Below are 27,798 nucleotides of genomic sequence, written 5' to 3'. Positions count from 1 at the left end.
TCCAAGGTTATCAGAAGGAAAGAAATCATAAAGGTCAGAGTAGAAATAAATGAAATAGAGATGAATAAAATAGAAAAGATCAATGAAACTAAAAGCTGGTTCTTTGAAAACATCAACAAAACTGATAAATCCTTAGCCAGATTCATCAAGAAAAAAAGAGAGAAGGTTCATATTAATAAAATTAGAAATGAAAAGGGAGAAATTACAACTGGCACCACAGAAATAGAAAGGATCATAAGACTACTACAAGAAAATATATCAAATAAAATGGACAACTTAGAAGTGAACAAATTTTTAGAAAGGTACAACTGTACCAAGACTGAACCAAGAAGAAATACAAAATATGAACAGACAAATCCCAAGTACTAAAATTGAAAGAGTGATTACAAAATGCTCAATAAACGAAAGTCCAGGAACAGATGGCTTCACAGGCAAATTCTAGCAAACATTCAGAGAGAAGAGTTAACACCTATTCTTTTGAAATTCTTCCCAAAAATTGCATAGAAAGGAATATTCCTAATATACTATGAGATGACCCTCACACTGAGACCAAAACCAGGCAAAGATACCACAAAGAAAGAAAATTATAAGCCAATATCACTAAAAACAGAGATGCAAAAATCTACAACAAAATACTAGCAAACCAAATCCATCATAACATAAAAGGATCTTACACCAAGATCATGTGGGATTTATCCCAGGAATGCAAGGATTTTTGAATGTCCACAAATCAATCAGTGTGACATATCACATTAACAACTGAAAAATAAAAACCATATGATCCTCTCAATAGATGCAGAAAAAGTTTTTTGACAAAATCCAACACCCATTTCTAATAAAAACCCTCCAAAAACTGGGCACAGAAGGAACCTACCTCAGCATAATAAAGGCCATATTTAACAAACACACAGTTAACATCATTCCCAATAGTGAAAAGCTGAAAGCATTTCCTCTAAGATCAAAAATAAGACAAGTGGCTTAGCGGAAACGAATCCGACTAGTATCTATGAGGACTCAGGTTTGATCCCTGGCCTCACTCAGTGGGTTAAGGATCCAACATTGCTGTGAGCTGTGGTATAGGTCACAGACACAGCTCAGATCTGGCACTGCTGTGGCTGTGGCGTAGGCCGGAGGCTACAGCTCCAATTTTCCCCCTCGCTGGGAACCTTCATATGCTGCAGGTACAGCCCTAAAAAGACAAAAAACAAAACAAAACAAAACAAAACAAAACAAAAGACAAGGATGTCCACTCCTGCTATTTTTATGTGACATAGTTTTAGAAGTCCTAGCCATGGCAATCAGAGAAGAAAAAAAAAAGGAATCCACATTGGAAGAGAAGTAAAACTATCACTGTTTGCAAACAGCAAGATACTACATGTAGAAAACCCTAGAGATTCTAGCAGAAAACTATGACAGCTCATCAGTGAATGTGATGAAGTTGCAGGATACAAAATTAATACACAGAAATATCTTGCATTTCTATATACTAACAATGAAAGATCAGAAAGAGAAATTAAGGGAAAATACCATTTACCATTACATTAAAAATAATAGCATACCCAAGAATAAACCTATGTAAGGAGGCAAAAGACTTGTACCTCTGAAAACTGTAAGATACTGATGAAAGAAATCAAAGATCATACAAACAGAAAGATATACCCATGTTCTTAGATTGGAAGAATTAATATTCTCAAAATGCCTATACTACCCAAAGCAATCCACAGATTCAATGCATTCCCTATCAAATTATCAGTGGCATATTTCACAGAAGTAGAACAAAAAAATTTTAAATTTGTATGAAAACACAATAGACTGTGAATAGACAAAACAATCCTGAGAAAGAAAAACAGAGTTGGAGGAATCAGGCTCCCTGACTTCAGACTATGCTACAAAATTACAGTCATCAAAGGAGTATGGTACTGGCACTAAAACAAATACAGACCAGTGGAAAATGATAGAAAGACCATAAAGAAACCCATGCACCTATGTTAAATTAATCTATGACAAAGGAGGCAAGAATATAAAATGGAGAAAAGACAGTGCCTTCAATAAGCAATGCTGGGAAAACTGGACAGCTACACTGAAGACTGAAATAAGATTCTCTACAACCATGCACAAAAGTAAACTCAAAATGCATCAAAGACCTAAAAATAACACCAGATAATGTAAAACTCTTGGAGAAAACCACACACAGAACATTCCTTGACATAAACTGAAGCAGTATCGTTTTCAATCCACCTCCTGGAACGATGAAAATAAAAGCAAAAATATACAAATGGCACTTATTAAACTTAAAAGCTTTTGTACAGCAAAGGAACCCATAAAATGAATGAGAACCCACAGAATGGGAGAAAATATTTGCAAATGAAGCTAACAAAAAGAGAATAATCTCCAAAATGTACAGACAGCACATGCAGCTCAATTAAAAAAAAAAAAAAAAAAACACAGGGATTTCCCATTGTGGCTCAGCAGATATGAATCTGACTAGTACCCATGAATAGGCAGGTTTAATCCCTGGCCTTGCTCAGTGAGTTAAGGATCTGGTGTTCTCCTGAGTTGTGATGTAGCTTGCAGATGCGGCTCAGATACAGCATTGCTGTGGCTGTGGTGTAGGCCAGCGGCTACAGCTCAGATTCGACCCCTGGTCTGGGAACCTCCATATGCCATAGGTGCAGCTCTAAAAAGACAATAAAATAAAATAAATAAATAAATAAAATATAAAATAAAAGAAAAAAAGGTTAAAATTAAATTAAAAAATAAACAACCTAATGAAATAATGTGCAGATCTAAAAAGACATTCCTCCAAGAAGACACACAGATGGCAAAAAAATATAAAAAGATGCTCAATATCACTAATTATCAGAGAAATGTAAATCAAAACTACAATGAGGGGGGAGTTCCCACTGTGGCAGAGCAGAAAAGACTCTGACTAGTATCCATGAGGAGGTAGGTTCAATCTCTGGCCTCACTCAGTGGGTCAAGCATCCAGCGTTGCCGTGAGCTGTGGTGTAGGTCATAGACTCAGTGTGTTGCTGTGGCTTTGGTATAGGTCAACAGCTGTAGCTCTGAATTGACCGCTAGCCTAGGAACTTCCATATGCCACAGGTGCAGCCCTAAAAAGCAAAACAAACAAACAAACTACAATGTGGTATCACCTCACACCAGTCATAAGGGCCACCATCAAAAAAACTACAAACAATAAGTGCTGGAGAGGGTGTGAAGAAAAGAGAACCCTCCTATACTATTGGTAGGAATGTAAATTGGTGTAACCACTATGGAAAATAGTATGGAGGTTCCTCAGAAAACTAAAAATAGAGCTACCATATGATCCGGAAATTCCACTCCTGGGCATACATCCTGACAAAACCATAATTCAAAAAGATACATGCATTCCATGCATGCAATGTTCACAGCAACATTATTTACAATAGCCAAGACATGCAAGCAACTTAAATTTCTATTAACAGAAATGGATTAAGAAGATGTGGTACATATATATACAATGGAATACTAATCAGCTATAATGAAGAATTAAATAATACCATTTACAGAAACATGGATAGACCTAGAGATTATCATACTAAGTGGAGTAAGTCAGAAGACAAAAATAGGGAGTCCCACTGTAGCACAGTGGGTAAAGGATCTGGCTTGTCTCTGTGGTGTTGCTGGTTCAATCCACAACCTAGCACAGTGGGTTAAGGATCAGATTTTGCCACACCTGTGGTATAGATTGCATATTCGGCTCAGATTTGATCCCTGGCCCAGGAATTTCCATTTGCTGTGGTGCAACTGAAAAAGGAAAAAAAAATTTTTTTAAAGCAAAAGAGAAATATAATATGATATCACTTATGTGATAATCACATAAAAAATCATACAAATGTACCAATTTATAAAACAGACACAGACTCATTAACTTTGAAAACTATTTTATGGTTACCAGAGTGGAAAGATGGCAAGGGAGGTATAAATTAGAAGTATGGAATTAATATATACACACTACTATATATAAAATAGTTAATAAGGACCTACAATATGGCACAGGGAACTCTACTCAATATTCTGTAATAACCTATGTGAGAAAGAATGTGAGAAAGAATAGATGCAGGTATACATATAACAGAATCACTTTGTTACATACTTTTAAGTAACACAATACTATAAATCAACTATACTCAAATATAAAATAAAAATTTAATTAAAAAATAATTATGGTCACTCACTGCAGACGATAATAAGATTCTACTATATTGGCAAGTTTGGAGTGGTTTTGGAAATAGGCCAACCCACATGTTGAAATGCTTTAGAGTTTGTAATTGGATGGAGGTGTGGTAGTGTTGGAGGCTTTCAGGGATTGACAGTATCTATCAATTATTTTGTTATATTAAAAGCCCTGGAGTTCCTGTCATGGTTTGGTGGTTAACCAATCCGACTAGGAACCATGAGGTTGCGGGTTCAATCCCTGGCCTCCCTCAGTGGGTTAAGGATCCGGCGTTGCCATGAGCTGTGGTGTAGGTCCCAGACACGGCTCGGATCCAACATTGCTGTGGCTCTGGCGTAGGCCGGAGGCTACAGCTCCAACTGGACCCCTAGTCTGGGAACCTCCATATGCTGCAGGTGCAGCCCTAGAAAAGACAAAAGAAAAAAAAGATAAAAAAGATAAAGGCCCCAAATTATTTCCACTATTTAGTTAAGGTCACTGAAGCCATTTATTAAATAAAAGTTTTGCAAAAAGATTTTTTTGTTTATTTTTACACTTCAACAACAAACTTGCCAAAAGTTCCTATGCTACTTAATTGCTCAGTGCCTCAACTTCTTTACCTGTAAAATAAAAATAATAGTTTCTACCTCATGGTAAGGTTGTACAGATTAAACTAATTAATCTAATTAATTAAGTGTAAAGCACTTAGAATGCTGTCTAAAGCATAATAAATAATAAATATTAGCCATTGATAATATTACAAAAATATTTTCTACTCGAAGTCTATAAAATTTCAGAGCAACTACTTATAAGAGGTATAACCTAGAGTACTCGAAAGTATTATTTAGTCTGTTTCTCAGCAAAACAATAAAGAAAATACATTTTGCATTTTTTTGGGGGGTCTTTTTAGAGCTCCATGTGCAGGGCATATGTAGGTTCTCAGGCTGGGGATCGAATATGAACTGCAGCCGCCGGCCTAGGCCACAGCCCTAGAAATGCCAGAATCGAACCACATCCGTGACCTAAACTCCAGATCCCTTAACCTGATGAATGAAACCAGGAATGGAACCCGCATCCTCATGGATACTAGTCAGATTCTTAACTCACTGAGCCACAATTGGATCTCCCCCATTTCATAGTTTTTTGATAGCCTTTAATATTAGATTAAACTACATGAAAATGTTATTTTTATAGGAATAAAAACAGTATAACATCAGCAAATATATAGGATTAATTTAAAAAAAACACACATTTTGTTAGAAAAATTAAATACATTTCACTAAAATGCATTTAACATAATTTTAAGAAATAGAATCCCAGCATGCTATTAAGCTTTCAAAATTAATTTTTAAATAATTAAAAAATGCCTCCATAAGCATCTTCTGGGTGCTGCAGATTGAACATTTTTGTGCCCCCACCAAATCCCTATGTTGACACGTAACCCCTCAGAGCGATGGTGTTTGGGGGTGAAGGACTTCGGCAGGTGATTGGATCATAAGCCTGGAGCTTCATGAATGGGATCAGTGCTTTTCCAGAAGAGGCCTGAGAGCATTCCCTTGCCCCTCCCACCATGGGAGGTTTCAGTGAGATGGCTTTCAATGAGGAAGTGGGCCTTGCCAGACATGGAGTCTGCTGGTGCCTGAATCTTGGACTTCCTAACCTCAAGAACTATGGAAGTAAACGCTCCTTGTTTATAAGCCACTCAGTTTATGGTGTTTTGTTTGGCAGCCAGAATGGACTAAGATACGGGCTATGGAAGAAACTGACTCTACTATTAAAGGCAGTAAACACCTTCCTGAAAAAACACTGACTTTTTAACCAATAGAGGTCAACTTTTCTAAATGGAATCCTATATGAAAAGACTAAGGCAGCTCACAAAGGAAAAAAATTGGTGACTCTTTTCATTCAAAGCAACTTAGCCCAAATTATTACTTTTAATCATGAAATACATTAAAATAGATAATTTTAAAGTTTCTAACATTAGAACTTTCATCTCCTTACAGAAGAAATGTGGTTGAAAAAAAGGTAGTTTCTTTGAAACAGAAAATTAAAATTCTTGATTCTCATATCTGAGAAATATTAATCATTCGATCATAGTCAGGAAAACTGAAATGACTCAGGTTGGCTGGAGAGAAAGCTGAGGGCAAACATACACACACATATTGGTTACTTTATATGTTTACTATATATTTATAACCTAGCCAGAGTCACAGGGTATGCAAAAGAGAAGAAAACAAAAACTCACCATGCTTTCCCCTAGAAATATCCACATACTGGCACAGTCTGGGGTGGGTGATGGTCTTAAGGATTTGAAAGCGCCCTAAAATTTTGATGGAATTTGGTGTGAGAGGAAGCCCGTTGCTTCCGCAAACATCATGTGGCAGAGCTGAGGCAAAGAAGGTAAAGGCACCCATTTCAGCATCCTTCAAGGGAAACATTTTCAGAGTCTTAGATCTTCCAAGGTAATCTAGAAAAGGAGAGAATTTTTTGAAAGATCAACTAAACATTAAGCAAATGTTTTCTCACCTTAAACATGATTAACTACACATAACTTGAAGGAAAATGCTAATCTATATATTTTACAGTAAAAAAAAAAAATCAAGGGTTAAAAATTTCAAGATAATATCAAAGAGGAAACACCACTGAATCATAAATTTACATTGAAACTCTAAATAAAGATTTTTCAGACAGAACATTCCCTCTTCAATGATATCTGACAGTTTCAAGAGTTTAGAAAAAGTCTGTTATTGCATATTTTTTATCAATAAGGCTCTTCTCTCTATCTGAAACATAAGTAACCCATAGATTATCAAGAACTTTTCCTTTTCTCAGGGTGAGGGAAGTCAGGAAAGAGGGAATAAGGATACAAAGCAGAAACTTTAAATAATCAAGGACTGTATTAGTAGTATTAAAAATTAAACTAGATAACAGAGCTGTACGGTTACTTAAATAACTAATCAATTTTTGTTTTTGTGCTAGGTGCTTTACAAGTGATCTGTTTTAGTCCCCTCAATGATCTTGACAGATGCTTCTGCCTCCAGGTTAGAAACACATGTTCTATGTGTAGATTCTGAGGGGTCCAAGCAGCGTAGATTCCCAGGCAAATGATGCTCCAGAGTTATATAATGGCATAGCCTGGAGATTAAGAAACTCACAAAATCTGAATCACATTATGGCAACCACAAAAAAAAAGGTCCCCAACAAAAAAAATCTCTCTTACCCAAGTGTCTCACTAAAAAGACATTCCCTTGGCAAAACACTACATGCTTCACTTCTCTGCTTTCACAATAAAAATCTGGAATGCTAAATCAAGATAATAGACTGCTTTTTATGTGTCTGCCCAGAAACCATATTAAAACATTAAAAAGAACAGTTTTAAAATGTATAAACTCATAACAAGGAAGAGGACAGAAAAAGGCCCTGACCTGATGAAAGACTGCAAGAAACTCCTGTAAAGCGTTTTGCATATGGAAGAGTATTGTCACAAGAAACAAAGAAGGAAACTACAACCTATACATAAATAGCCAAAAGGTTTGCTCAGCCTCTTTGGATTCAGAGAAGGCAGGAACAATGTCAAACAGCAGTCAGAAAACTGAGGAAAGAAAGATAATTTGAAAGACTGAAGAATAGAAGAGTCAGCTCTGCCATCAGCCCCCCATTCCTAGCCAGTTATTTACCCTTTTTTTTGTTTGTTTTGTTTTATTCCTTTGTGAATATATTCTTCCCTCATATGTAATTACTCCTGCTGTATTATCAGATGGTCTTTCTTAATTCTTAAATAATGAACTGCCCAGGAATCATCAGATAGCTGATGAAAGATTACAGCATAAATGGCAAATAATAAAATAAACCAAAAAAGTGCCCTGGCTCAAATGTGAGTAATCAGCAATACCAAGTGTTGAGAAAAAAGGGAACTGGAGCTGATAACTTTGCTGCTGATGGAAGCAATGAAATAAGAATTTTGAAAAACTGTGGAAAACTGTTCTAAAGTTAAAAATACCCTTTATGACTCAGAAATTCCACTCCTGCTGGGTACTTACCAAAGAAAGATTAAGATGTTTGTCCATAAAATTATTTGCATGAGAATGTTTGCAGTAGTTTTAATTGTAACAGCACAAGGCTGGAAGCGATGTAAATGTCACAGTTAATAAACCAGTTGTAGCATGTTCATCCCAAGGAATGCTATTCAAAAACAACAAAAAAAGGAATAAACATGCCAATGTATGGATGTATTTCAAAAATACTGATGAAACTAGTAGACATAGAAGAGTTCATATCCCATTTACATATAGTTCCAGAACTACAGTTCTAAACTGTACTGATAAAAAGGAGAATATAGTGTCTTGGGCAGGGGAGATGGGATTGAACAGGGAAACAGAAACTTTTTGGAGAATTAAACATGTTGTATATCATGATTGGAATTGCGGTTGTCACATGATTGTTTACATGTATCAAAATTCATCAAACTGGTCACTTAAAATCAGTGAATTTTAATATATGTAAATCCCATCACATTAAAAAAAAGAAAAATGAAACAAAATTAGGAGAATATGAGAAAAGAATAATTTTAAAATGAGTGCTTGGAAATTAAACATATGATTCCCAAACTAGATAGAGGTATTGGAAAATAAAGTTGAGACAATTTCTCAGAACTTGGAGTAAACAAGCAAATAAATAAAAACATAAAAGGTAACAGACCTAGTGAATCAAGCCAAGAATTCAACGATCACCTTGCCAGCACTTCCAAAAAAGGAGAAAAGATAAAAATAAAGGAGAATAAATTATGAAAGATACAAAAGGAGAAAATTCCTGGCAGTTGAAGGGAAATATGTACCTTCAAATTTAAAAAGCTTCTAATTTCAAGATGATTAAATAAATAAAAAAAAAGACCCACACTGAGACACTTAAACTAGCTCTTTAAATGAGTTCATTTTAAGGAGAATAAACTCACACCAAGACATGCCATCACAAATTTTCTAAGTATCAAGCATAACTAAAAAGTTTAATCATTTCAGAGAGAAAATAAATAGTTTAGGCATTAACAAATCAAGATCCCACTGGCATTCTCATGTTCTGGTGAGCAGTAATGGAAGTTAAAAGACGAGGAACACTTGAAAATTTGAAGACATGTAATTTTGTTTCTATATATGGCCAAACTATCAATAATTTATAGCTGCACAAAATTAAAAAAGAAAAGAAAATCACCATCCACATATCTTTTATGAAAAGCTCCCTTAGGAGGTATTCTACCAAAAGTGAGGAGAAAGACAAGTAATAAAAGGAGTGGGGTTAAGAATCAATGTATCTTATTCAAGAATTCAAGGAAAATAACCTAGTACAGAAGCTGTACAAAAGGACTAGAAAACAATCTGTTCAAATTAAGAAGGAAGTGGGCTCCAAAGGGGATGCCTTCAAGCAGAGAAATGGCACAGAAGCTCCTCACACAAAGAGTGAGAAGATGGGGTGAACAAAGCATATACATCCTTCCCTCAAAGAAAGTACAAAATCCTTTGTAAAAGTGAGAAGGGTCAAAAACTATATGAGAAATACATAATCCAAAAAATTAAGCACACTTAACCATGGCATAATTTTTGATATCAGAGAGAAAGAAGAATCAATTTGACATTAGAAATTTTCTCATGAGTGTGGCACAGAGGTCATTAAATTAAAATACTGGGAAGGAAATATATCATAGCAAGCTTGGCTCTGCACTGCAGATTATTCACAAAGACATAATTAATATTGTAGCATTTTACTTGTTTTTAGCACATAAAGCAAAAGGCAATTGCAGTTACGAAATATCTTGTAACTATTATTAACTTTGACAGTGTATTAAGTAAAGTTCCATCTAAAGTAAGATGGGAATCAATATGATTTCTGCAGTGATAAAGGGTAAGGTAGAGTCACTACTTTCCTCAGTCTACCAAAAAAAGGAGTCAATATGCATATTTTTGATGTTGAAAAAAGCAAAAAAAAATACTCTGATGTGAAAAAATTTTTTGATGGGAAAAAAGTTGTTTACATATATTGTTTAAAATTATAAAACTAACCAATATAAAAACTAAATTTGTGGGAACTATCCTAAAATTGGGGGAAGAGAGATGGTGGGTAGTGTGCGCTATCTTAAGAAGTCAATTTAAAAAAAGAATTAGCAATTTAGCTTATTATCCAACATACAGACCTAAATATTAGAAAATGTTAAGTGGTTAGCTCTGAAGGAACGTGGCTGAGGATGGGAAGGAGGACACTGAACTGCTACATTTTATTATGCAATCCTTTTATACTATACTGTGATCTTCGATTAGACACCTGGATCACTTAGACAAATAAAAATCAAATAACAAAATACAAAAAATGCAAATGATTCAAAAAGATAAAAAAAAAACTAGCATGAATGATTTCATCAGTGTTCTGCTTCAACTATGTCTTAGATGGTGCACCTGAAATGGCTCATACATAACAAACGCACACACATGGATGTGCTCACACTTGGTGAGTGGGGGAAAAAACAGTGGGAAAAAAAATAGCTGAGGTGAGAGATTAGTTGAGTAAAAACAATATAAGCAGTTAGGTTTGAAAATTCATTCATTCCACAAATATTCTGAGGTTCCTATTTTAAGTCAGGTGTTTTTCTAGCTTCAGGGCCAACCAGGAAATCAGGACACGAAACCTGCCCTCAAAGAACTTAAAATGGAAATGGATCAAATACGGGAAAAAAAAAAAAAAAAAAAACGGTCGAAAAAAGGACAAGAGATGCTTATTTCATTATGAATAAGACAGTTTACACATTTCTTCAATGTGTTAATACTAGTTCACTTATTTTATATGCTTTCCTTCAAAAAGCTGTCTCTCTGTCGCAAACAAAAACAGGAACAAGAGGCCTTGAAAAGCAACCACTGACAATTCCAAAGCAACTTTCATTTGTTCACATTCTTCCACCTGCACAAGGGAATGTCACATCTTGACAAATGACTAAATCTCTGAAATCCAGAAAGCAACCAAAGCAAGAGTTTGGAATCTCTGCTGAGCAATGGAGAGCCGATTTCACATTCTCTAAGCTCCTCTTGCAAACTTCCCCTGCAACAGTCAGGCAGTGGTTACTTTCAAAAAGCTGCCAGCAGTTCACAGAGGTCTCGAGTGTGTAGCGGGAAGGCGGGCTGAAGGTAAGGAAGAAGAAGGTACTAAGCAGCTAGCAAACTGCACTGGTGGCTTCTATCACTCCGGGCGCAAGTGCAGGGCCACTCGCTACACCTAACCTTCCTCTACATTCCCAACAGTCCCACCCACTACGACACAGAAAACTGGGAAACCCAAATACCTGCCTCTGGGTTTGGGGACGCAGGCTGACACAAAGACAAGGGGATGGAGCTTCTACACAGGGCCCCAGCGCTGTCGCTGTGGCTGGTGTTGCCGCTAATCGCTTAGGGCACCGGGCTCCGCATTTCAGGTGCTACTACAAAAGACACTGCTTCAGGAATGCCAGGAGCTCAGAGACTGCCCTTTGCCCACGAGCTAAATCAGCCAGAGTTGCCAGCTCGGAATCTGGCCAGGAACGCGAGCCTGGCGCTCTCCGGTGACAGCTCCTAGGTCTCGCCCAAGCCCCAGCTCTTCCAGGCCGTTTCCTCTGATCTCACAGCCTCCGCGAAGGCACTCTAAGGAAAGACCCCGACGTCCGGCGTCTTGCCTCTTGCCCAACCTGGCGACAAAATATAGCGATCGAGGAAGAGGTGCAGAAGGGTTGGCGTTATTGGCTGGAGGAATGAACGACGGGGAGTGTGATGTGGCTGCGCACAGGACGAGGGCCACAGAGCTTGTTGTCGAGTCTGCGGACCGCTAAGGCGTTTAGCAGGGACACCTAACTGGGTCCTTTCTCACTGCCGTCGTGAGCGGGAGGCAGTCCCTTCCTGCTCCGGGCAGAGGCTGTCGGGGTTCCCTGTCCACCAATTCATGTGAGTGTTTTCCGCAGAGGGTCTCGGGGTAGGGGGATTACGATCATTTGGAGTCCCCTTTCCCTTACTGGCCTTCGGGAGGTAGAACCCAGGCGGCAGGTGCTAGGAGGAAGTCAGCTCGCAGCGGCGCCACTCTTGGCGTGAGGAGCCAGGGAAGAGCCTGGGATCTTTTGAAGGAACCAAGTTTGAGAAATGGAATGCGAGGTCAAGGGAAAGGATGTTACTGGAAAAAATATTGCACAAACATGTTTATTTGAGAGAGAGAGAGAGAGAGAAAGAGAGAACCGGGGTGGGGAGGGCGGTGGCAGGAATTAATTTAATCTGAAACTTACCTAGCGCCCGCCATGTCCAAGCCCTGTTTTAGGCTCTGATACAAAGCAATGAACGAAACAGACAAAAATTCCTGGCTCCCTGTAATACACATTTTATTGAGGGGGACACACACTAAACAAAGTTAAGAAAACATACCATATTTTAGGTCGTAATGAGTTCTGAAAAGAAAAGCAGCAAAGCAAGTCGGAATTTTATTGTGACCAGAGAAGGTTACACGGAAAAGATGGCTCTCGAGTTAAGAGCTGTCAGAAGGAAGAGAATTAGTCTTAAGGATATTTTTGGAGACGTGCAATCAGTCATAAGGCATAGACTTTGCCAAGACCATGGGGCAGAAATCTCTGCTGAACAGCAAAGAAACCTTACGTCAGAGTTGAGTGAAGGGGTAAAAGCTGGAGACAATCTGAGAGTCATGAAGGATCTTCAGCACATTTTAAGCCTTTGGACAGTTTTGAGTAGTTGAGTTATGTAATCTGATTTCCTTTTAAAAAGGGTTTTTCTGGCTACTCTCAAGAACAAAGTGGAGTACCCAGTAGGGCTCAGTGGGTTGGTTGGGAACCTGACACAGTGTGAGGATGCGGTGCCCTTCCTGGCCCCGCTCGGTGGGAGCAAGTTCCCTAGTAAGTCGCAGAATCGGCTTGGGTCTGGCCTGGCCTGACTGTGGCTGTGGCCTAGACCTGTAGCTGCAGCTCCCATTAGACGCCAACCTACCTCCTGGAATTTCCATTTGCCACAGGTACGGTGGTAAAAAAAACAAAACAAAACAAAAGCATAATTAAGTAAATAGAGGGGAAGGAAGAAGACCAGGTAGGAGGCTTTTACAGGAATCCATAGGAGACATTATGATGGCTTAACTAGGGGTGGTAAGAAATGGCCAGTCAGATTCTAAGTGCTCTTAATTTAGAGCATGAGCATATTAATGGGTGGTGAGTTAATGTTCTCTAATTAGGCTTGGGAAACACTTTAGAAATGACTTTGTGAGGTTTGGAGTAACAAACACAAGTTAAAGGCATGGCTTTACCATTTAATATATGAGTGGATTTAGACAAGTTACATAATTTCTCTGAGTTTATCTATAGAAGAGAAATAGTGCCAGATAAGATTGTAGAGATGAAATGACAATGCATGGCCCATTAAAGTAATAGCTAATATTATTAACTGTGTTCTATGACAAGAATTGAAAAAAGTACAGTGGTGAGTGCCAAAGGAAAGGTCTGGTTAAATCCTACTGAAGAAAATCTGAGTCAGGTAAAAGATGACCTTGTTTTATAAGAGAGCTATAGGAGACCTTCACATACCCCTTTTAAAATCTTAGCGTATATCACTGGAAAGGTTTTCTGTGTTAATGACCACAGTATCTGAAAAACATGGGCTGTCTTTTTGTAGCCATGCTCTCATTGCCATCCCTTAAACCTTCCAGAATACCCTGTGTCCTCATAAGTAATGGGGAAGAAGTCTCTCTGGTGAGTGAAGAAAAACAATCAAAAATAGGTACAAATTCCCAGTTATAAAATGAATACGTTATAGGGATGTAATGTACAGCATGGTGACTATAGTTAATACTGTACTGCAGATTAGAAAATAGCTAGGATATTGGATCTTGAAGGTTCTCATCACAGGAAAAAGAAATTTGTAATTATACGTGAAGGTATTAATCTTAGAATATGTGATCATCTTGGAATATGTACAAATATCAAATCATTATGTAAAAACTTTAACAATTAAAACAAGTCATACAGCTAATGAATGGCAGAGCTGGAGCTGGAATTTTAATTCATTCCCAAATTACATTAAAAAAAAACAAAAACACAAGGAGTTTCCTTCTGGCACAGTTTCCGGTGTTGTCACTCCAGCAGCCTAGGTCACTGCTCTGGCATGGGGTTAATTCCTGGTCCAGGAATTTACATAGGCCCAGAACATGTCCCCTGCACCCCCCAATACCCCTCCCCAAAAAAGAAGAAAATGAACTTTCACAAAAAGCATAGTTTTAGATCTTTATTTTGACCTAGGTTACTAAAAGACTGCTGGAATTACTGCTGGTAGTAGCTGCTGTGTATTTTGAGTGTCTCTAGGATGTATTGTTTTCAAAAAATATAATTTTATTATTTACCGTTTTAAAAATCCTGACTTTTGACACGTTTTAAATCCTAGTAGAGGTATTAACCTAGTGATACATTGTGTAGAACTGTAATAAAGATGTTCTCAGAGTGGGATAACTTGGCAATTAGGAAGCAAATGGAAGAAAGAAGTTTGGGAGGTGAGAATAGGGATGATGGCAGGAGAAAAGACGAAAAAAGTGATTAAAATTGCTACATTTCATCAAGTATGATATGCACATTTTTTTCTCATATTTTCAGTTCTGAAATAGTGGGGTATTCAATGATTGTTGATGTTTTAAAATCACCATAGACTAAATAGCAATTGTGACATAGTTGTCAATGCCCTCACTCAGCAAGCTTGATCATAACTAATAATATTGTCATCAGTTCATTTGAGTTATGTGCACTGTTGGTATATAGTTGTTGACTTTAATCTCTTTTAAGTATCCTTTAAAAGATTATTTAGCGTTAAAAATAAAAAGTTATTGTGTATGCAGAAATACATGGAAACATAAGAGTGATAAAATAAAAATAGTGCTAAGTTTAGAAGTGTTTCGGTGCATGATAAAGGCTGTGTGTAACTAAGTGCAAGATGATACTGAGTCTGTCAAATCAGCCATATTTTTTCTTTTTCTCTCTCTCTCTTTTTTTTTGGTGGGTGGGGAGGCTTTTTAGGGCCACATCTGAGGCATATGCAGTTTCCCAGGATCCGAGCCCCGTCTGCGACCTGCACCACAGCTCACAGCAATGCCGATCCTTAACCCACTGAGCAAGGCCAGGGATGGAACCCACATCCTCATGCATCCTAGTTGGGTTTGTTAACTGCTGAGCCACAAAGGGAACACCCAGCCGTGTTTTTTTCTTAATGGTACATAAAATAAAACAACACCTTATGATTGGAGCCTTAGGTTGCTATCTTAGATTTAATGAAATGCAGTACTTAGCATGTCTAAGAAGAATATAAATTTTTACCTAATTGCGGTCTGAAACGGTGAAATCAGATATTTGGAGAAGTAGAGAAATACCTCCAAATTTTTGTAGAGTTCTCTATACTGTAAAGTAAAAATGAAAATCTGCGCTTAAAACTTCCATTTCAAAGCAATAATTTATATTTGGTTCCTAACATTGAGAAACTGGAGTAGGGGATTTGTTATTTAAAAAAAGGGGGGATAAAAAGACCTGGCGATTAAAATCAGAATAGAGGAGACCCCTGAGGAGATTGCTGAGGTAAGGGGAAGCCATTTAGAAATAATAGGAATCTCAGAAATAATCTTTTACGTGTGTGTCTGTATTTTAATGATTAGGATGTTGTCTAAATTCACAAATTTGGTAAAATCAGCTTTACCTAATTTTATGATTAGAGGCATCTTACAGTGGCATTTTAGGTTTGATGTAATATGGTGATTATGTTGAGATGGACAGAGTTAATGTGAAAGGGTAGAATAATTTATATAATATTTTTCAAAAGCTTCTTATCATAAAAATGTCTACTTCTTATTACTTGGGTTTAGTAGAGGGAAAAAAAATCTTGCCTCCCACTATCCAAACGCAGTTGTCATGCTCAGGATACTGTTTTCTCTGTTTCTCTTTCCCTATAAATGTTTTATATTTGTGATTACTGTGCACAGAATTAAATAATACATCTATTTTAATTTCATAACCTTTTTGTAAAAATTTTGGCACAGATTAAACCAAACTGTTTTAGAAAATGCTAGTTCCAATGACTGTTAATAGGTATTCCTTGGTTAGGAGTCTGTGGGTAAATATTTTAGAAAATGCTTCAAAACTGTATCGTTTACAGAAATTATAACTTGGACATCAAAAGAGCTAATTCCAAAAAAAGACAGACCTATGTTTCAGTTCTCATTTACTAACTAGCCACATGACCTGATCAAATTAATTTTATTTCATTTTCTTCTGTGTAATTGAGATAATTGTAGTATCCATAGAAGATCTGTGTAAAGTATTTAGCCCATGATAAATGCTCTAAAAAGCATGTATATTTTAATAACATTATCATCTGTGAGAAACCATATGTATTTTAGCATATTAAATGCTCTGAGAAGACTAAGGAAATCCAGCAGGTACTCAATGTAAAATTGAAAATCACTGTGGAGCAGTTGGCACATAGTAATGAAATGAGCACTGGGTTAAATGGTAAAAACACTTGAGCTTTAAGCACTATTGCCCTGAACATAACCGCTTTTAAAGAAATTTCTCCAACAGTTTTCAGTGTTTCCCCAACTTGTCTGCAGCTTAGTAGGTACAAAGAACATTTTAATTTTGCTGTCTTTTATAAACTTGGTACATTGCTCAAAATTAGGGCCCATAAGTAAAAATTGGGGTCAGGAACTGGTTATTTATGTGACTGGCATGTCACATAAATGGCAGACAACAGGGAATGATAAAGTCTGTTTTGCCTTGCTTAAAGGCATTCACATTTAGTTGTGTCAAATACTGATCTGTCTGGTGACAATTGGTAATCCCTAGAAGAGATTAGAGGTCAGGACCAAACTGTCAAGAACATTAGCATTAAAGGGACAAATCAAGAAAAAGGAGCCCCCTGTAAGAGATGTTGAGGAAGTAGGAGGTGAAGTCAGATGAAATATCCTCATTTTGTAAATTAAGAAAATGAAGCATACAGAAATAAAACAACTTTACCAAGTGTGTTCCATGATCTGTAGTATGTGATTCAACCAAGATTTGTTGGCTATAAATGCTTTTTAAAAAAACTGCTGTCCTGCCAGTGCTGCCAGTCATTATCTGCACATTACTAGAAAGCATTCACATGAACTTAGGCATCCTAATTGTATTTTTGAAAAAGTTAAATGGCAGTTAATCAACAAGTACTAGAAGACGTATTTCCAGAGCTTCTAATTCTAAAAACATAAATAGCTCTTACCATTTGAGAAAAGTTTTGTCAATGCATAGATCTGATTAGAAACTAATCCAGAGTATCTCACAAGACATTATAATATTGGTGTCGTGGATAATATTGCCAAGAAACTGGCTATCTAGGAATAGAGAAAAAGTAGACGCTAGTCATCAGCTAGTGTGTTTTATAGTCATTCCTCAGTTTTGTTTTGCCCAGAAACTTATTGCCAGAACTATGGTACAATCACTTTCCTCTTTTAATGAGGCTTCCTTTGTAGTGGAATAGTCTTTGATATTGTGGTAGTTAAAATAGTTTAAAATAACCTAATATATCATTATATGATAAGTATTTTGAGTGATGATTTCTGGAAACTTGGAAAATTATTCATTATTCCGTAGTCAGTTGAGGACTTTTTCATAAGTAATTAGAACGCAGAGCATTTTCAAGTTTCAGATTCACATGCTCTTTAGCTAAGTTTGTGATTTAGTAAACTTTCTTAATAGACTTTTTAAGAGTAGTTTTAGGTTCATAGCAAAATTAAGCAGAAAGCATTATGGATTTTTCTTTTTTTTCCTCTTAAACCAGAACAGTTTTCATCATTCTCATAAAACATTTTTCCCTTGGTATTGTTGGCCAGTAGTGCACCTTCTGTTAAATGGTTTGTAAGTTCTATCCTGGATTGCTGTATCCTCTGAACTAGAGCTGAGAACTGTTATACCAGACCTTGGAAGACCTTCTTAAGGCATTCAGACTGAAATCTACTGTACGCCATTGAGTGGTCTTTCTTTGTGTGCCATTGTTTAATCTCAAATCTGGTACCTTTTGAGTTACCACAGTTAAGATAGGGGAAAATGTGCAGATATTTTCAGGTGGCTGTTGTCTTTTGTATTTGCAAGGGCAGGAGTCCTTTGGTGTATTTTGCACACTATTATGAACACAAAATTTAGAATTATATAACTATATTAATATTTATCACCTCCACAGACTTTATCACTCACACAAAGAAAGTAACTTTTGGCTTAGCCAAATTATATATTTCTAATATCAATCTTTATAATTTTTTTATTATTTATTACATCCTTAACACTTAAGAAATCATAAAAACCATGCCTAACAATTTAAAGAATACCATGACATTGGTTAACCCACTATACATACTGTGAGCTTCTTGAAGGTGAGGATTTTATATACATATCTGTCGGGCTGCATGCTGCAGGCCCTCAAGGCCTGTTCTTATCCACCTTCAAGACCAAAGAAAAGAGCCTGGCATCAGCGACAAAGATATCAGTGGTTTAAGGGATGGGAAGATCTTATATGTCTGAAGCAAGGTCTTGGATTGATGCCCCACTGTGTGCAGCAGATGGCAGGCAGGACCTGGCAGCAGTCTTGGGGTGGCAGAAGTTACCAGTTATAGGGAGAATTGCCTTCAGCTTAGCTCTTTGGTTAGCAGGGAAACTAGCAGAGGGGCATAGCCCTCACTGCCTCTTTGATAAGCTATTATGGAGACATTTTGATCTGAAGGTTAGAACAGTCACTAGCTGGGTTGGGGGCAAGTGTGTAAGAAGGTCAGGCATGTGAATTAGGGTGTAGGTGAAGCAGTCACTGGTGTGGAAGGCACTGGTTGAGCAGGGAGAACAAGAGAACAGCTATCTTGGGTGGCCTGATCCTATTTTTTGTTGTTCTGAAAATTTTGTGTGATATCTGACATATAGTAAGTTATCTATGTACCAAAAATCTTAAGTATTATTTATAGTATCTCATGTTGCCCTGTATCAACTCAATGAGGTAATATTATTGAACTAGGCCTGCTTGCTCAATGAGCATCAAGCAAGAGGCTGAGACAAGGTTTACAACCAAGAAAGAATTTATTCACTAACCAGGAGGCCAGAGAACAAGTCTCAGATCCGCCTCCCCAAAAGACAGTGGATTGGGATATTTATGGGAAAAGCAGGGTGGTGTTAAAAATGGGGAGAGGTGATAGGAGGCTGAGAAAGAGGTGAGGTTATCTATGTTCTGCACAGGCACCTTTGGGTTACGTGTTTCTGCATATTCAAAATAGAGGCACTAAGCATGATCTGAGGATAGAGTTTTCAGACCCTCTGACATCAAAAGGCCATTCTTCGGATGCCAGTTCGTGTCCGTTTTTAGGGTCAGTGATTCCAAACAGCCCCAGTCAGCTCGCGGGGTGCTAACTACAAATTCCTGGGCTGTGAGGAGCTGGGAAGATCTGCAATTAATAACTAAAGCAAATGTAATCAGTGAAGGCAGTTTACAAGCAGCGCTTTACAAGCTATTCCCCTATCTGTTGTTCTGTAAGTGAAGCTCAAGAATTTCTGTTAGTTATCAGCCTCTGTTAAATCTATGGGGCACAGTTTCAATGTATAAAATTATCCCCATTTTAAAAAATAAAACTGAGGTTCAGAAAGCTTAACTAAGTTCTTAATACAACTGTTAAGTCCTAGAGGGGGCAAAGAATACAATTCCATCCAAGATCTCTGTGATTTACAAGTCTGTGTTCTTTTTATTAAATAGCTTTTATCTTACTATTCTTATAAATAAGTTCTCAAGGGAGTTCCCGTTGTGGTGCAGTGGAAACGAAACCCACTAAGAACCACGATGCAGGTTTGATCCCTGGCCTCTCTGAGTGAGTTAAGGATCCGGTATTGCCATGAGCTGTGGTGTAGGTAGCAGACGTGGCTCAGATCTGGCGTTGCTGTGGCTCTGGCGTAGGCTGGCAGCTGTAGCTCCGATTAGACCCCCTAGCCTGAGAACCTCCATATGCCATGAGTGCGGCCCTAAAAAAAAAAGGAAAAAAAAATTAAAAAAAATAAACAAGTTCTTAATATTCTCTATAAGGAGGAATGAAAATAGTATGTGCCTCATAGTATTATAATGATTAAATAAGGTATTCTGAAGTGCTTTAGAAGAGGACCTGACAGATAATAAAGACAACGTGAACATCATTTATTATTATTACCTAATAATATTTAAAGGAAATCGGAGATGGCTTCATACATAATTATTTTTTATATGAATGACTAAGATTCCTCTCTGTTTTCAGTATTTTAAGACTTCATGGCCTAAATATATGTTTTCTACTAACATTTCTGTTAATATCTTTTTTCTTTTTTATTTCTCATGTTTTCTTTATCCAATTATTTGGTTAAAACTAAATTTATTTTTACTGAATGTTTCACGTGATATCTGTTTCTAAGTCCTGGTTTTATTTGCCAATTTGCAGTTTAAAACTAGACCTTTATCTAAGCCAATATTTTAAAATTTATGGCTCAGGGGGTAAATTATACTTACTTTATAATATTTTAATGTATTATAATTAAATATATTTATATACATGGTATATTAGTGTCCTGCAGTATTTTAAGTTAAATCATAAGAATTACCTAAAAGTTGGGTGGTGTTACACATGCTTATTTCTGTTTGAGTGAGAGATTCATACATCTGATGTATTCTTTAATAACCCATGTCTCTTTAGTGGGTGAGATAGGTTTATTGAACATTTTTATTGAAAAATACCTTTAATGTGGCTTACTTACAAAAATGGTTAAAACTGATTCTCAGACCATCTCCTACTAAACAAATTATTAGCTGGTCTTAACTACCTGTAATTCTTTTCCTGTTTTTAGTTTGTGATAATAATATTTTGGTTTTACTGGGATGGCAAGTCTTTGCATTTTATATTTCCTAATCTCTTCATACCATTAGCTAACAAAGATTTTGAGGATTGTTTTATTACTTCTCTTTATTGCTTTGTTTCCCCTTATGTATGCATGTATTTATGTCTGCTCATTTGTGTTTCTTCATTTTGAAACAGGGTATTCTATCTTCTTAAACCGAGGCTTGTGCTTCAGTATGTATTATAAAAGCCATATTTTTAAACTGATTTTTGTAATTGTACTTTCCACATAGTAGGCTTATCTCAGTAAAATTATATCTTTTTTTTCTCTTAGACTAGGATTTATAATCTCTATTTTGCAAATTATTGTTAGTCTTAGTTTTGAAACTGTTTTTATGTGAGTCATGGCATGAGTTTCATGTTTTTGCTTTATAAGCAACTTGGCTGGTATTGATAAGATGACTTTCTAGACCTACCATTGAATTTATGAGAACTATTTTACACTGAAATCTATTTATTTCATATCACTTAAAATATAAGTTTGATAGGGTTTTTAGAGTATCATTAATTTCACGTTCATTTTAGTATCACTTATCAAATTTTTCATTGCCAGGGGAGGAAAAGTTACAAATTATGCCAAGTCAGATACTCATTATTTGACTTATTTGTGATAGCTGTATTTCACCTATTGAATATATTTGATCATTACTTATTATATTAGACTAAAACAGAAACATTTCAAGCTAAAAAAATACTGTAGCTAGGATACTAAAAGTTCACAAGAATATGGCTTTTCCTCATTGATTTTCATCAAACATGTCCATTTGTATTTTTCTCAAAAATTCTGGCTTTGCAATCATGTGAGGAACACCAACAACAGGATATTCAGTATCCACTGAAATTTGTGACAATTGTCAGAGAATAAAAGGTATATCACCTTCAGTTTCATTTTTGTACCGTTTTTGTCTCTATTTTTTAGAACTATTAAATAATAGTCCATGTAGCAGTTTACTGTGGCTTTCCCAGATTACCCTCCCATTTATGTATTTTCTTCATGTACTAGCAACATTAATTTTATATTTAATTGCTTCCGTATCATAAATTGTCAACTTCAGCACAAAACTTTTTGAGGGTTGATTTTGTTTGTTTTAGCCACAGCACGTGGAGGTTCCAGGGCCAGGGATCATATCTGTGCTGCAGTGGCAACCTGAGCCTCAGCAGTGGTAATGCCAGATCCTTAACCTGCTGAGCAACCAGGTAACTCCTGGTTTTCTTTTTAAAAGAAAGTAAATACCTCATAGTGTTCTTTATATAGGATAATTATTGCCTAATAATTTGAAATTTTAACACAGTCTTAGAGTTCTCTTGTAGCACAGCAGGTTAAGGAGCCAGCGTTGTCATTGTTGTGGCTTGGGTTGTTGCTGTGGTGTGGGTTTGATCCCTGGCCCAGGAACTTTCATGTGCTGTGAGCACAGCCAAAAAAAAGCCAAAACGTATTTTATTTGTCTATTATTAGCCAATTTTTTCTTCATCAGAAATATTACCGCTTATTGAGTGTGCATCATTTATTTACAATCAGAATTATTTCAGCAATGCTTGTGTCGTTATACTTTGAATTGTAAATTGATGTTAGGTTAAAAAAAAAAGCAGTTCATGGTATTATTAATGATTAACCTTGTTCTTTGTCACTGTGACTGTCTTAATATTTGGCAGTTTGAACTTTAACATGATGAATTAATCTCAAAATGTTTGTTTATGTATACATTTTTCTGCATAGCGATGATGTTTTCTAATTTCTATGAATTATTATTATAAAATTAAAATTCTAATTCTAGCTTGTTTTACAAAGGTTATAGTATACATACTGACATTTCTAAGTAGGTATATGATTAATATTGATGTTTTCCTAATTGTTAATCTTTTTCTTTTAATATATGTCTTGCCTAATTTACATGTTCTTCCTTAAATTTGTACATAGTTAAATAAACAGTAGAGATTTCCAGTATACAAAAGAAACACTTAAAGAAGGTATTCAGGAGCTCCCTAGTGACTTAGCAGGTTGAGGATCTGGCTTTGCCACTGCTATGGCTTAGGTTAGATTCCTAGCCTGAAATGTCCACATGCTGCAGGCGCACCAAAAGAAAAAAAAGAAGCAGTTTAGCAATGCCCTTTATTTTGGAACATAGCACGAGTATGGTACTCATTTATCCCTTAGTTAAGGTTATTATTTCCCTTATTTTTCCTGTCGTATATCATAATATTCTGCAGTATTTTAATGCTTTCTTTAAAACTTTTTGATCTAAAATATAATTAAATGGCATATTTTCTGCTTTTAGGAAAAAATTTGATTTACTTTTCTAAACAGAATGAGGAATTAATATATTAACTTTTGTGCCTTTAGTTTGTTGCTCTACGCAGAAAAAGTGTTTTTCTAACATACTGTTCTGTTATAGTAGAAAATGTTTTCTTTTCAGACTGCTTGTTCATGGTATGCTGTACAACGCGTATATTCCTTCTACAATATAATTTATCACTTTGATTTTTCACTTAGGATTTTCTGTCGTTTCTTCACAAAAATGGCAACCAGTGATGCTGTTCTGAAGAGACTGGAACAGAAGGGTGCAGAGGCAGATCAAATTATTGAATATCTTAAGCAGCAAGTTGCTATTCTTAAGGAGAAAGCAGGTAAGAAACTTTAAATTTTGTAAGGAGGTACTTGAATTCATATATTGACAAAACCAAAAAAAAATGTGTTTACCACATACATTATTACTTTACAATCATGGTAGGAATGTAAATTGGTACAGCCACTATGGAAAACAGTGTGGAAGTTCCTCAGAAAACTAAATATAGAACCACCATATGATCCAGCAATCCCACTCCTGGGCATCTGTCTGGACAAAACTGCAATTTAAAAAGATGTGTGCACTCCTATGTTCATAGCAGCACTATTCACAGTAGCCAAGACATGGAAACAACCTAAGTGTCCATTGACAGATGAATGGATTAAGATGTAGTATATATCCACAATGGAATAATACTCAACCATAAAAACAAACAAAATAATGCCACGTGTAGCAACATGGATAAAACTAGAGATTCTCAGGCTAAGTGAAGTTAGTCAAAAAGAAAAAGACAGATAACCATGATATCACTTCAGTGTGGAATCTAAAATATGGCACAAATGAATCTGTCTAGAAAACAGAAACAGACTCATAGAGAACAACTTGTGGTTGCCATGGGGGAGGAGGGAAGAAGTGGGATGGATTGGGAATTTGGGGTTAGTGAATGCAAACTATTACATTTAGAATGGATAAGCAATGAAGTCCTACTGTATAGCACAAGGAACTATATTCATTATCCTGGGATAAACCATAATGGAAATATAAAAAAATATATAAAAATATAAAAAAAGAGTGTAGGTATATGATTACCTGAGTCACTTTATTGTACAGCAGAAATTAGCACATTGTAAATAAACCATACTTCTATAAAAAATAAATTTAAGAATACTTCATGTTTATATATACAAAATAGTTAGGGTCTAGGCTTAAACAATGAACAGGATTATCATCTATACAGAGGTACAATGGGTCATTGCAAAATCCTGCAGGATGTGAGACGATTCTTCATTTTGTGGGAATATCTAGCATATTACAGGACATCTGGCATCCCTGACCTTTGTCCAATAAATGCCAGTAATGACTCCCATTATTTGTGACAAACCAAAAATCCTTTCACACATTTCCAAAACCCCACCTAGGGAGTAGTACCAACCCCACTGAGAATCACTGCTTTTCTTTTATATACCCTGTTGTTCATCTTTAATACATGTGTTATATATTGAACAAATCTTTGAAGTTATTTTACTTATTAAATGTTTGACAAGGTTGATGTGGTATACCTTCAACACACGTATTATATATTGAGCAAGTCTTAGAAGTTAATTTATTCATTGAATTTTGACCAGCTCAACTTCTGAGACATTAGAAATAAAAGATTCAGCCCCTTTGACAAGATAATGACTGAAAAGGAAGAAAGGAGAATAGATTTTATTGTTTTTTATCATTATTATATCTTAAGAGTGTTTTTTGTTCTTTGTTTTTTTTTTTTTTTTTTTTTGGTTTTGGTTTTGGCCATTCCTGAGGCACATGGAAGTTCTGGGCCAGGGATCAAAACCATACGATAGCTGTGACTGACTAGACCACAGCAGAGACAGTGCTGAATCCTTAACCTGCTGAGCCATGAGGGAATTTGTCCCTCTTACAGTTAATCTATTACTGATACTCTGAGCCAGGTTCTTAAGTTGTCATAAGCATTTTTCTAAAAGCGAGGAGAATGGTTGATAAATAAAACCTTTTCTATTGTTATTATTTCATAGATTTTCTCTCTTTTAAATATCACGTTTTTTTGGCGAGTTCCCGTCATGGCGCAGTGGTTAACGAATCCGACCAGGAACCATGAGGTTGCGGGCTCGATCCCTGGCCTTGCTCAGTGGGTTAAGGATCCGGCGTTGCCGTGAGCTGTGGTATAGGTTGCAGACACGGCTCGGGTCCTGCCTTGCTGTGGCTCTGGCGTAGGCCGGTGGCTACAGCTCCAATTGGACCCCTAGCCTGGGAATCTCCATTTGCTGCGGGAGTGGCCCAAGAAATGGCAAAAAGACCAAAAAAACAAAAACAAAATAAATAAATAAATATCATGTTGTTTTGTAAATACTAAACTGATATAAAGGAACTAGTCCAGCATTTGATTACTGTCTTTGTTTATATTGGCTGTGCTCTTTTCAAATAGTAGTCATAAAAACCCTTTTAGAAAACACAGCTATGTTAACTGATGGTTTTTCATCCCAGTTTTGCAGGCAACTTTGAGAGAAGAGAAGAAACTTCGAGTTGAAAATGCTAAATTGAAGAAAGAAATTGAAGAATTGAAACAAGAGCTAATTAAGGCAGAAATTCAAAATGGAGGTGATTAATTATATAAATTATAGGTTGTTTGGATTTATAATAATAGTTATTCGTTTATTGTTTATTGAGTAGGTTTTATGCTTGGTTGCTTACCTTATTGTCGCAGCAGCCTTTCTCATACATTTATCCTTCTATATTAAAGAGAAAATAGAGACTTAGAAAAGGCAAATGATCTTGCCTAAGATCCTGGAAAAAATATCAAAGCTGGGGTTCATAAACCTATTCTTTTTTTTTAGGGCTGCACTTGCAGCATATGGAAGTTCTCAGGCTAGGGATCTAATCAGAGCTGTAGCTGCCAGCCTACCCCACAGCCACAGCAATGCCAGATCCGAGCTGCACCTGTGACCTATGCTACAGCTCACGGCAATGCCAGATCCTTAACCCACTGAGCAGGGCCAGGACTTGAACCTGTGTCCTCATGGATACTAGTTGGGTTCGTTACCACTGAGCCACAACAGGAATTCCCATAAACCTATTCTTTTAATCTCTACTATACTTCAACTTGATTCTCACTGACCCCTATTGAATAATTGTTAAAAATAAGCCATAGTAATATTTAGTTAACATTTATTGTTTTGTTATATGATAGGCACTATGTGTCAGGTACTTCATATACATTCTATATTTTATCCTTAAAATTATATATCTCTAAATATCTTTGTTTTATACATTAAAGCTTGGTATATATAGTATATAATAATTTGTCTGAAATTAAATAATATTTTTAAGTTATCAAAATCAGCAGATAATTATTTCAACTATCATGTACATAAAATTAAAATTTTTACTGAATTATTTTAAGGATGTCTAGATAAATTTACATTATTGTAGAATAATAGTAATAATAGTTTCACAGAGAAACACATGGAAATTTACTTATGATTTCAGAGTACTGCAGGGAAGAGCATTTGATTATATTGTAGAAGATTCTTTCTAGGTGAATTAAGGAGGCCCTGGTGTAGTGAAGCCCTCTCTTACTACTTTTGACATTAATTATGTCAGTAAGTTATTTTTCTATTCTGTAGTATAATTTCTGCCCTTAGTGAGCTAAATAAAAGGGAAAAAAATCAATAATGTATGCTTAAAACTGTCAACTGAAGAGAAGATTGTCAATGGAAAATATGAGACTAGTTGACATTTTCCAAGACTAGGAGATTTGGAATATAGGATTAAGTAAACAAATGAAATATTAGCAATAAAATTGCTTTCATTCCTCCCAGTTCTAGAAGATTGCCTTGTAAACATTAACCTTTTAAACTCTGATCTTATTAAGAAAATGCTAAAACAAATCAACAGCCAGATTAAAATGCTGAATTCTGTATAATGGTGAAACATAAAATAGTGATAGATGGAGCTTCACGTTACTAAAAGAAGCAATAGCCTCTAAGGAACTTTAAAAATACCTCTGAGAAGTGGTCTGAATATTGCCCAGAATATAAGCCACATCAGAATCCCTCGCAAGATTATGTTCTTCCATTTTCACTAGGCAATGAGTGTTTTTTTTGTTTGTTTTTTTTAACATTGTTGAAGCAATTTTCTTTGCTTTTTTTAAAAGGTTGTTTTTTGAAGTAGAGCTGTGGGCAAGTAATCAGATGCTGTCTCTCAATTCTGATATAAAAATGACTATTACTAAAATACTTTTCCAGTTTATTGTTCAAGTAAAAGAAAACCTGAGTGAAAAATACTCTATCTTGTCAAATCACGAGGGTGTATTCTCTGGGGATAGAGAGCTTGGGTATAAATTCTTGT

General features: G+C 36.1%; 2 protein-coding genes across 5 annotated transcripts in view; one reads left to right on the top strand and one right to left on the bottom strand.

Annotated features, from left to right (window-relative positions):
* TBCK (TBC1 domain containing kinase) overlaps window positions 1–11,871 on the bottom strand; it is a 221,969-nt gene extending 210,098 nt beyond the window's left edge. Inside the window, exons 1-2 of one of the 4 annotated variants that reach the window (XM_047751738.1) lie at window positions 11,521–11,871; window positions 6,444–6,665 (exon numbers count right to left, since the gene is read on the bottom strand). In XM_047751738.1, coding sequence (XP_047607694.1) covers window positions 6,444–6,636 — 193 coding nt within the window. In that variant the 5' untranslated portion in view covers window positions 6,637–6,665; window positions 11,521–11,871. Of the gene's footprint in view, window positions 1–6,443; window positions 6,666–8,238; window positions 8,349–11,516 lie in introns of those variants that run through there. The other 3 variants (XM_047751736.1, XM_047751735.1, XM_047751737.1) reach the window with 3 other exon arrangements.
* A 145-nt stretch (window positions 11,872–12,016) lies between these two features.
* The window catches only part of AIMP1 (aminoacyl tRNA synthetase complex interacting multifunctional protein 1), a 37,372-nt gene continuing 21,590 nt past the window's right edge, over window positions 12,017–27,798 (top strand). The window contains exons 1-3 of the mRNA XM_047751739.1: window positions 12,017–12,147; window positions 23,637–23,770; window positions 25,936–26,049. Coding sequence (XP_047607695.1) covers window positions 12,146–12,147; window positions 23,637–23,770; window positions 25,936–26,049 — 250 coding nt within the window. The 5' untranslated portion in view covers window positions 12,017–12,145. The remainder of the gene's footprint in view (window positions 12,148–23,636; window positions 23,771–25,935; window positions 26,050–27,798) is intronic.

Source organism: Phacochoerus africanus, chromosome 10 (assembly GCF_016906955.1).
Source record: "Phacochoerus africanus isolate WHEZ1 chromosome 10, ROS_Pafr_v1, whole genome shotgun sequence".
Classification (NCBI taxonomy): domain Eukaryota; kingdom Metazoa; phylum Chordata; class Mammalia; order Artiodactyla; family Suidae; genus Phacochoerus; species Phacochoerus africanus.
This window is presented reverse-complemented; position numbering and strand designations above follow the sequence as displayed.